Genomic DNA, 11,305 nt, shown 5'->3' with positions numbered 1-11,305 from the left:
GCAAATGGGGGCCTCAGTCCTTACAACTGCAAGGCATTGAACTTGGCCAACAGCTTGTGGTGATTTGTTAAGTAGCAATTGAAAACAAATGCACTTGCTTTTGTAACTTACATGTGTATTAGTAGACTGCCAGTTACTAGATGAGAGGAAAAGGAGATTTTTTAACTTATTTTTGTACCCCCTGCCCACCACAGTCACAGTGAGATGCTATTAGGGAGACTTGCCTTAGCTCCTGATATCTTGGTGTCAATGGGAGATATAAATCCTTTCCCATGAAAGTACCTGTATTTAAACAGCAGCTAGAATCACGACCATCGTCAAGTGTCTCCCACCTCCCACCTTAGAAACAAATTTCTGCACATCTGATATCTTACGGACATCTCTGCTCGGATTTCTCACCAGTCCCATGCACTCAGTAAGTCACTGCACTCAGTAAGTCCCCAAACTGCCCTCCTCCCCACTCTGTTCCCGAGTTCTGTCCGTGGCACCTTCAAAGCCCCAGGTATCTTGGGGCTTAGAACTCCAGCCATTGTTGACTCCTTCCTCTCTCTTGCCTCCAAGTTCAATCTGTTGCTGAGTCCTCTCCATTCATCCCATCCCCTCCGTTTTTGTTGTCACTGCCTGGTTCAGTATTTCTCACCTAGACTACTTCAAGTGTTTCCTAGCTGCTCTCCTGGGACCCACATCTCTGACTAGCCGGACTCTAATTATGCACAGCCAGCCACCTTCCAAGGAATCCATTAGCTTGACGTTCAAAACTCTCCATGACTTAACCCAAACTTACCTTTCTCATATTTTCAAAAATCCTTAAAATGAGTGTTTTGCCTACCTTCTAAGTTATTTGAGGTTGACCTTTACAAATTATTCTTTTAAACTGTTATTGCTTTTGCAGGTCCACATACTAACTGTGACTCTTCTCTGCAACCTGCAGCTTTTTCACGTGCGTCTTACCGTTACTTTTACTTCAGACTCTCTGCCCTTGCAATTCTCCGCAGTCGGATATTCTCACACCTTGGACTCTTCCGAATATATAGTAGCCGCTTAGCTTGTTGAACTGCCAAGGGGAAATGTGGTTCCAGAGCCAAATTGTGAGTGCCCAGAGCTAAAACCTCATTGTGCTTGCCTTAAGCTCTCATTCCCTCCCCCAGGACAAACACCACCATTTTATCCTGCTTGGGGGTGATCATTGGCCTAAACATTGGGACCGGAATCCCGCACGTTCATCTCATAGACGAGGGACCCACAGCTCCCTGTCATAGCCGAAGCCGATTTATTCTTTTGATTTTCAGTGATTTGAACCAGTCACACACCCTCCTCCCCAGCCTCCCGGGTCCCTGGAGTTCCCGCTTTCCGAGAACCAGATTTGCCTCCACCCACTGTCTCCTCCCTTCTACTTAGGGACTTCCATCCTTCTTCTCTCCCCCCCCGCCCCCCCGCCGCCCCCAGCCACAGTGCGCACTGTCGTAAGTGATCTGATCTCAAAAAAAAAGAAAGAAAGAAAGAAAGAAAAAACAGAAAAAAGCTTCCCAGGGTTCGTCCGAGCCTGGGCAGGTGGAGACGGACCCCATTCCGCCACTAATTCCTAGTGAATTACAGGCTTCCGCTCGGCCGGCGGCATGCCTCTTACTCCCGCACCAGCCCGGCGCTCCCCGCCTCCCGCTGGGGTTTAATGACCTAAGCAACTTTCCCGGCCACCACCACCCCCCCCGCCCTGCCTTGGTACGGCCTGTCCGGCGTTCGGCGTTCCACCCCCCCCTCTCCTTCCAGGTTGGTTCAGCCCCCGTCTACTCCGGGGTGGTGCTTAGCCGGCGCCAGACCGACCCTCGACTTCGGAGGGGCAGTGCTGTTCCTCTGGGCGCTTCCTCGGCGGCCGCTTCGGCTCCTTCAGCCTCCTCGGCCTCCTCGGCCTCCTCAGCCTCCGCCGGGACCCGAGACCTCGGTGTATGCCCCACCCCTGACCCCGCTAGAGATATGTCCACCCCGGCTCGGCGGCGCCTCATGAGGGACTTCAAGAGGTAAAGCGACGGAGGACCGCCGAGGCCGGGGGGGCTGCCAGGCGGGGCACAGGGCGGGTCCCGAGGCGGGCCGGGTGCGGTGGGGGGGGGGGGGGGGCTGGCCCGGAGCGGACGCGAGTGCCGGATTGCGGAGCCCCTGTCTGTTTCCCTGAAGGTTGCAGGAGGATCCTCCGGCTGGAGTCAGCGGGGCTCCGTCCGAGAACAACATAATGGTTTGGAACGCGGTCATTTTCGGGTGAGTCTGCGTTCCGGGAGGTGGCGAGAGGTGGGGGACTCGGGCCGGCCCAGCCTGCCGTCGGGGACCGGCCCCCGGCGAGGACGGAGAGGGAGAGGGGGAATGTTTGGGTCCGGCTGGGCCTAGGCGCCTCCCCGGAGCCTGTGCCTCGATTAGCTCAGTTCCCGCTGCCCGGGGAACCGTTTGGGGTTCTGAGGGGGGCGGAGCGGGGAGTGGTGGCGGTTAGGCGCGGCGGCCTGCGCCGGGTTTCCGAGCCCCAAACATCCATTTGTAGTGGCTTTCTGACCCAGGAAGCGGTGGCTTCCCAGCGGGAGAGTTGGCAGAGCTGGGAATCGCAGTGTCTTAAGGGGGAAGGGAGCCCCTGAAGCGGGAACTGACTGTGTTTTCTCTGTGTTGCAGGCCTGAAGGGACCCCGTTTGAGGACGGTAAGAGTTTCTTTACCCACCTTTCAGGAGCCTGATCATCTGGGGGAAAGGGTTCCCAGTCGTCCTGGGAGTGTCTCCTACTTAAGAACCCGCTTCTCCCTAGCCTCTGCCTGCTAAAGGCTCGAGTGAACTCCCATACGTGGCAGGTTGTTCTGGCCATTGTCCGCTTGACTAGAACTGCACCTTTTTTCTTGCTTGCTCCTTTAAGAAAAAAAAAAAAAAATCTGGGTAAGGCAGTCACTTTTTAGAAGGAGCCCCATAGCACTGATGTTAAGGATTTTTGAGGTCTGGGCTGTGATCCAGCTCAGTTCAGCACCCTGTCTAGATACTGACTTAGTATCAACCCAACCACTTGCTGATAGACTCAGAGACCCCAGAGACCACCTAGTTGGGAATTCTACCACAAGGGCAGGAACTGTGTTCAGCGGGTGCTTAATATGTGTTTGTTGGGTGTTGGATGGGTGTGAGAGTTCCTTGCACAGAACTATCTAATTTCTACAATCTGGCGTTGAATACCTGTCAGCCTCACGGCTCTAAGATGGTCTTTAATGGCACCTTTAATGGCCAGTTTGAATATAACATTGTTTCTTATTTTTAAATGAGTTTTCAGTGGGCTTTTATCAAGACTTTATGGTCAGTATTCTCAAAGCAGCCTCAGAATTGAGGGGAGCCTTAATGTACTCTCCTGAGTTCTCAAAGCAGCTTCAGAATTGAGGGGAGCCTTAATGTACTCTCTTGAGAAGTGTCCAGCCTACTTGAAGGTACTCTGTGTACCTATAGGTACAGGATTTTTAATGGATTTAGGCTTGACTTTTAAAAACATGTTACTTGCTTTTTAAGTTTTTCTTTAAACTTTCTATTTTGAGATAATTACAGATTCATGTGCGGTTGTAATTAATACCACTAATACAGAGAGACCTTGTATACCTTTCACGCATTCCCCCACCCCTTTGGTAACATCTTGAATGACTGTACTACAGTATCACGACCAGGAACTTGACATCGATGCAGTTTTATGTACATTCAGTTGTGTGCATGCGTGTGTAGTCGTTCTTGGAAAGCTTAATACATTTAAGACACAATTAAAAGTATTTGAACTACTGATCGACATCTTTAATATTTGAGGTATTTAAAAAAGCAAAGGAGCTTTGTAACTTTTTTCAACGACCATCTTCCTTTACTCATCTAGCGTTTGATACACACACACACACATGCACACACTCATACGCAGAGCTCAGTTTGAAGGTGGGAACAAAAACATTTCTGCAAACTACTAAGTATATACTTATATTGCCGAGTCCGATTGCTCTCTGATTCTACCAGTCTGCAAGATGTGGTGAGGAAGGGCAGTATCAGCCAACTCTCGGATTTGTCTCAAATACTCAGATTTCCCTAGGAGACTGTGGACGGTCACCTGAATACTTTTAGCTTCCTCCCTGCCTCCACCCCCTGGGTAAATGTCACTGCTCTTCAGTGCTGCAATAAAAAGAAATGACAGCAAGAGAGTGATTCTAAAGGCATACTGCTTTGGTGCAGTAAATCATTTGAACTGATCCATAGCAAGAGCTAGCTCGACTTAATTTTCCTCTGCTAGATTGGTGCTCGTTCTTTCTACCTAAGCATTGTGTGCAGATTAACTGTGTTTGCTTTAGCCCTGGCAGGCTTTATTTTCATTGGCTTCTTTTCTTCCTCCTGACTTTACTCAGACGGCTTTATGCTGGGCACAGCTTTATTAATAGTACATCACTTTGCTGGAGGATTGGCTACTTAAATATTTCAAGGGTGCTTCACTCGTTTTAAGTGGTATGCATTGAGAAGGTACTTAAGGAATCCATTATCTACCTGGATCTTCCCCGTTGACATCACCGGTTCTGTTTTTGATGATGTGTATCTCCATACTGGCATTACTGAAAGGAACTACTCCAGCTAAATAACAATACCCTTTTCTGATTCATTCTCTTGAGCGGTCTGCTATCCATGGATGCTTCCTCAGGTGTCTAGAACAGGGGCTGTGGCTACAAAAAAATATTTTGACCATTTTTTAATACCCTTTATTTTCAATTAGGGAATTTACTAGGAAAGCCTCATCAGGGACAAGTGGCACAATTGATTTTGCTGTTTCCAATGTATTATATAAATCAACAACCCCAAAACTACTTTTGCTGTTTCCTTGTAAATCATTTGTGGTGGACATTTCTGGAACAGCCAGACCCCAGTTAAAGAGATGAAGACTTAAGAAAAGGAACTCTTGAAGGTATTTTGACTTAACTTCACACACTTAAAGTAAGAGGAAAATGTTCTCAAGAACTTACACTACCAGACAAAACATTGGGGGGCAATGCTTCCTCATCAAAATATCTTGGCATGGATGCTGAATACAAAGACTATGGAATAAAGTATTCTCCATCACATCGCCTAAAAATTGTTAATACACACAGTGAGATACTAGTATTTGCTTTTTATAAGAATTTGGTTGTAAGTCCTTTAAAAATTAATCACTCAAAGTCCACTGAGGGTGTTCTTAAGGTAAATACATCCTATGATGAGGAGTATTTGGGTATTATCTTAAAAATCAGAATCTCTGGTCATCAAAAAAATTTTTTTTAGGTGCATGTACTTTGTTTTCTCCTCCGGGGTCACAAGCTGGTGGCCAAATGGCAGAAAACACGCAGGTGTTTTTTTGTGAATGTCTTCAGCGAACATACACTCTCTAGTCTAACCATATCACTCCTTATTGCCACGCCTCTGCCATTGAACACAAAGTTTGCCTAGTCCCCTGTATAGATGGATTCATACTTTCCTTACAATGTTTTGGCCTCCTCAGGAAGATGAGCAAAAGCAGTACAGATTGTGTACAATAGTGAGGCTTAAGTCTTCCATTATTTTAAAGCCTAACCTTCTGAATGTCCAGAGGATAAGCTCTAGTCTCAATTGCATAATATTCTAGGATTTTAAATTTCCTTAACGTTTGTTTTGGATCTCAGAAATTGCATTGAGGGTTGTATTAAAAAGGTTCCAGTAGTATAATGTGGCTAAAAGTATGAACTATCCCCTTTTAAATACGTATTTGAAATACGATTTGGGGTAAGTCCTAATTTATAGTCAAGTAGACATAAGCAGGTTGTTTCACTTCCCAAGATAGTAAATGAGCTGTTTGAAAAGACTTGATTAACTTACTTGGTATCTAGTGTTGAACTTCTGGGCAAGTATTAGGCAGAAAGTTCAAGTCAAGGGTTTCGAGAGCCACCAACCTACATACTCAACTTGAATTCAGCTGTGAGCGTTTGGTGTAGGTCAGAAAGAAAGTAGTATTTAATATTTAAATTCATTAATTGTGTATTTCTTACTGATAGTCAAGTTGGGATATTTGGGTTTTGCCTCCTTCAGCTGGGTCTAGGAGTGTGAAACTTTAGAATTATTATAGCTACCATATTTATGGAGCACTTACTTTGTGTCACTGTGCACATTTCCCTCATTTAAACCTCACAACACTGTAATGTGGTGGGTACTATTACTAACCCCATTTTACAGATGAGGAACTTGAGGTTTAGTCAAGTCGAGTGGCTCCTAGTAAGTAGCAAAGCAAGGAACTGAGCCCAGGTCTGACTGCAAGGCTGTGCTCTTCCCCACTATGCTCTACTGTTTCCACTTAACGCCTGTCTTGTGTGTTGCTTTACCACTTTTGGATATCATATTTAATGATGGTCTTAATTTAAAGTACCTGGGCCCTAGTACCTGTGTGCTATTAAATCCGCCCACTTTTAGAGCAATTCCGTGATGATAAATCTTACCTCTAATTTAATCAGATTTCAACATTGAGCCAAATGTGTTTATACTTGAGATGCATAAGGAAGCTCAAAGTTTTGAACTCTCTAACACTCATTCCCACTTTTTCCTGTGTATTATAATATCAATGGCACCGAAAAGGAAGAACCAATATTTCTTCCTCACAAATAGGAAGATTCATGACCAGGTGGTAATAAGGTGAAGTAGGTTCTGATAGACTATAGCGTGTTTGTCCATTCCAAAATGTTTCACTTTTTGCCCTTAGTTATAATATACAGTATCTTCAAATCTGTAGCAATAGTTTGGGGAATATGTCTGTATATGTTGCACTTTAAAGTATTCCAAAACTTTGGAACATACGTTCATCATACTAAGGGCAACTCTGTTAGCAAATTGTTTCCTGTGAGTTTGCTGGTAGGAAACAAACTTTGGTATTGTTATGTAATGGATCTAGCAATAGAATGTAGTCTTTTTTTTCTTAAGTGGTGATAAACCTACTGATGGAGGAAATTGCCAACTCTGAAGAAACCAGTATCAAGTTGTACTCGACCTGAAGTGTGGTCTATAGTATTAGAATAAATTTTTTAAAAGGACCAGAGTAATAGTGGAACATCCACCACCTTATGCCAGACAGTGATTGCTTAAGTTTACTTGAAGAGATTTCAGTCAGGAATAAACAGTTGCCCAGTTGTTTTCTTGGATTTATTAAACCCAATTTAAAAAATATTTTGAAGGAAACAATCTCCCCAAATCAGAACATCCTACAATTCTTGAATGAGATCCAGTTTGTTCATTCCTTATAAATAAGTCTATAACCTAGTATATGTCAGGGCCTCCTGCTACCTGAGTTGACACATATTCAAGGAAAATAAATTCATTTCATTAGAATTGAATGAAACAAACATCATTAGAAAGATAAATTTGCTGGAGACATGAATGCAATCTAATGTGATTTTTAAATTATTTCTGCCATTAATTCCCTCCATTAGTGTGAATAATGGAGTTGATTTTATAGTGTAGTATCTTGTGAGTCATACTTAAGGATTTTTGAGAGAGACTATAAAGTTTTTTCTGGCTTACATTCAATTGTGTTTTCATTATAGAGTCGCTATTGTATGAAAAGGGGCTGGTGAACACTTTTATACTTATTCCCTTCCGTTTTTAAAGATAATTTGGTTATAGATTTGTATTTCTAGCATTGACTTTGGAGGCTTTGTACTCTCGTTCTCTTTAGCCCATGTCAAAACCACTGGAGAGTTTAAGATGGCGGCTGGTTAAAATAGGCCTTTGAGGTCTCAGTCTTCTGAGGCAAGAGCGCCAAACTTTGGCTCTAGTTTCTTGTCATTTTAAGGATATCTTCAAAATGGAAAGTGGCTAAAGTTATCCTGCAGGCAGTACTTTTGAGCTTAAGATGACTGTATTTAAGTTTGGGGGAGAATGATGGCAAAACAAAAAAATCCCCGTTGAGTGGTGGTTCTTACAATATATATTTTTAGAGCAGTTCCTAGAGATCATGACTTACCTTGTCTCTCACCTGGCCTTTCTTTCCTCTCTACCCTCTATCTTTGCATTATTTCATTTAATACTGGAAAAAGTGTCATGTAGCATTAAAAAGAAAGTACTACTGAACAAAGTGATAAATCTGTTTCTTAAACCTTTCTTTTCTAACTACAGGAACATTTAAGCTTACAATAGAATTCACTGAAGAATATCCAAATAAACCACCTACGGTTAGATTTGTCTCTAAGATGTTTCATCCAAATGGCAAGTATCACTTTTAATGCAATATTTTAAACTACACTGTTAATTATGGGAGGTGTTCCACGTTTCCTGTGTATTTGTCCGTAGTACCTGAGTATTTGTTTAGGCATCTTGCCGTTTCCTGAAAACAGCTTGTTCATGATGGTCTGTTGCTGTCTTGATCTCTAGCCCTAGAACTGAAGCAGTGAAGGTACTCTGCTTTGGCTTGGAGTCTGCAAGCCTCCTGGTTTTGATGATCTTTATCATTTACTTATTATACAAAAATAAGGACGCTCTTGACGTTTCCTGTTAATGTCGGAGTGGGGTGGTCTTGTGTTGTGACTATTTTCACATTTAGAACTATTTATTTAGAACAATAGTTTTCAACTTTAGATGCAGAAGAAAATTACCATGGAACACTTTAAAAATAGAGATGCCTTGGCACCACTCCAGACCTGCTGAATATGAGATTCTGTGGCTGAGGGCTACGGTGTATTGGAAAAGCAACCCAGTGATTCTAACTTACATTCTGCTTTTTTGGCTAGTAGTAAGCCTAGAACAGCTTGCTTTTTTATTTAGGTTAATAAAGTATTTTCCGGGATATCAGATATTTTTATCTTCATGCTGAAATGAGACCTTGTGAACTCCGAGCTATCTTTTGTTATTTCGGATAGGAGACAGAGTTTGCAAATTTAGTGGAATAAACTTCCCACGTGTCTGGATGACTAGAGACCCAACTGGAAAACGCGTATGATTTCCTGGTTAATAGGGCAGTCTTTTCAGAAGAAAGTGCACTAAGTATCTTCTAGTTTTATACCAATTATATTTGACATTCTTTGACTATTTCACTAGCAATGATTAGAACTCTTCTTCTTAGGAAGGTCACTGAGAAGCAGTTTAGGAATCTTTTTAAACCTCACAGGCAAAGTATTCTTGACTATGTTTGTCTTGACTGTGATGTTAAAAATCTTAATGGTTTTATTACGTTTAACATACCTACTTCTGTGCTCTTAGTCTATGCAGATGGTAGTATATGTCTGGACATACTTCAGAACCGCTGGAGTCCAACCTATGATGTGTCTTCCATTTTAACATCCATACAGGTGAATTTTCCTTAATGTGACCAACTGTGGCCTTTGATATGTTTCTGTTAGCACTTGGATTGTTTCTGGAAGTCCTAACTTAAGGTAAAGGGCAGGTCATTAAGACCCAAGCCCCCAGAAAACGTATTTGCCTAGCTACTAGCAGATTAATATTACTCTAGGTTAGTATGCTAAGAGATCCACTTTAGCTGTTACTGAGGGCAACTCAGTTGAGTGTTTTGAATATATATATATAGATATATAGATATAGATATAGATATAGATAGATAGATATTTTTTTGCATTGAGGAACTGACCTTTTACAAATTGTCTCTGTAGTCCCTATTGGATGAACCCAATCCCAATAGTCCAGCAAACAGCCAGGCTGCTCAGCTGTACCAGGAGAACAAGCGGGAATATGAAAAACGTGTTTCTGCGATAGTAGAACAGAGCTGGCGTGACTGTTGACCCGGGTGCAGCAAAAGAAGAGGCTGGTCATAAGGAAAATATATATTGATGTGTTTGTCACCTTCCTGTTCCTCAATGTCATTACATTACTTTATTAAAAGCAAAATAGCTGTCGTGCTGTTTCCATCTTCCCTTGCCGAGCTTTTCCTACCCCTTCTACCCTCTCCTCGAACCTCAGCAAACACCCTCTACAAGATCAAATGTACTGTACCTGGGTTACGTGCGAACATTACTAATGCTTCATCCCTTTTCTGTTGTGTCTCAGCTCCAGTTTTAGGGCAGGATTGTGTTACCGTACTTTACACTAAGCTTTTAAAGTGAATCGTTATACAAGTGGTGCTTATGCATAGCTTGATGACCAGGATGTTATTTTTAACAAAAGGATTGCTACAGTGTTTCATCCTGGCTGGTCCTTCACTTGTGTTGGATTTAGAAGTGGATGTTTGGAATATGGCCTATGGGAAACAGGGGAACAAATCCATATAAGCATCCATTCTGAAAGAGCAGTGGAGGCTAAAAATGCTATCATACTAACATCCAACCAAAATGAATTACAAGACGGTTTTTACTGGTACGAGGGAAAAAGTTAAAGGACTCGGCCAAAGGAACGCAGCGATAATTGTAACTGACACATCCTCTCCTTGCAAGATACTCACTGGGCTCACCCATGCTAAGTTTCAGAATACTGAAGTCTTCTGGGTTTTTGCTGTTTAAAGAGGTGTGGGAGCAGAGGAATGGAAACAATCATTCGTTTTTAAGCTAGGGAAGGTGGGAGATCCTTTAATCTTTTTAAGGGAGCAGTGCCACCCTAGATAAATTTATAATCCCCCATCCTTTTTTTAGAGTTTTAGTTAACCCAAGGAAGGGAGCATATCTGTGGCAAACTATTTTCCACTCAAATCCTGAGTTAATGCTGCATATGCTTTAGTTTCGTCTTCCCTTTCACTATTGTAAGAACCTCGAAGTCCCGCTTGTGATCTTTCGTTGGCTATTTATACTTTAGATAGGACAGTACCTTTAAGTAGCAGTGTGGGACAAGGCTTGTACATGTTTTGTCTAATGTTCCATCGTCACCTTTGGTGTATTTGTCACTCTTCTAAATCTAACTTTGCACAAGTAACCCATGTAAAAAATGTACATTTTTCAAAACTTGTAAATAAAAATAACCTTAAAACTTTGTAGTCAAGGTATAATTATATTTTAGCTCACTATGAACTTTTAGTATTAACTTATTGGAATCTCATACCTACTCACTTTCCCCCTTGAAATAAACATGGTAAAAGAAAAATACACACGCTGGGAGAGGAAAAAGAGGAGTAGACACTGTTGGAGAGGACCTTCTTTCTTGTCATAAGTGTTAATGCTTTGTTCTTTTTTTAACGTTTTAACAAGAATGTAAAACTTAAATAAAACAAAGTTCCTTCAGCACATAGTATGGTCAATCAAGCGAATGAAGTTGTGTTGGGGAGGGGGTGATAAACAAAGCTGGGTATTTACCAGTGCCTCCAGAAACCAAGAAGCCCTAGCTTCAAAACAAATAGTACCAAACCATTA

The 11,305-nt window shown here is 42.5% G+C and overlaps 1 protein-coding gene across 3 annotated transcripts; it reads left to right on the top strand.

The window, feature by feature from the left end:
- Nucleotides 1-1,763: 1,763 nt before the first annotated feature.
- UBE2A (ubiquitin conjugating enzyme E2 A) lies at nt 1,764-11,173 on the top strand. 3 transcript variants are annotated; one of them, XM_021686235.1, is made up of 6 exons: nt 1,764-2,015; nt 2,170-2,250; nt 2,650-2,675; nt 8,136-8,225; nt 9,225-9,304; nt 9,623-11,173. In XM_021686235.1, the coding sequence occupies exons 1-6, from the start codon at nt 1,972-1,974 to the stop codon at nt 9,749-9,751; spliced, it is 450 nt and encodes a 149-aa protein (XP_021541910.1). In that variant the 5' UTR covers nt 1,764-1,971; the 3' UTR covers nt 9,752-11,173. The 3 variants fall into 3 exon arrangements, with proteins under 3 accessions (XP_021541910.1, XP_021541903.1, XP_044767587.1); XM_021686228.1 differs by having other exon boundaries at nt 9,216-9,304; XM_044911652.1 differs by lacking the exon at nt 8,136-8,225 and having other exon boundaries at nt 9,216-9,304.
- Nucleotides 11,174-11,305: the final 132 nt, after the last annotated feature.

The sequence above is a fragment of the Neomonachus schauinslandi genome, chromosome X (assembly GCF_002201575.2).
Source record: "Neomonachus schauinslandi chromosome X, ASM220157v2, whole genome shotgun sequence".
Lineage (NCBI taxonomy): Eukaryota > Metazoa > Chordata > Mammalia > Carnivora > Phocidae > Neomonachus > Neomonachus schauinslandi.
The sequence above is the reverse complement of the archived record's forward strand: the minus strand, read 5'-3'. Positions and strand labels throughout refer to the sequence as shown.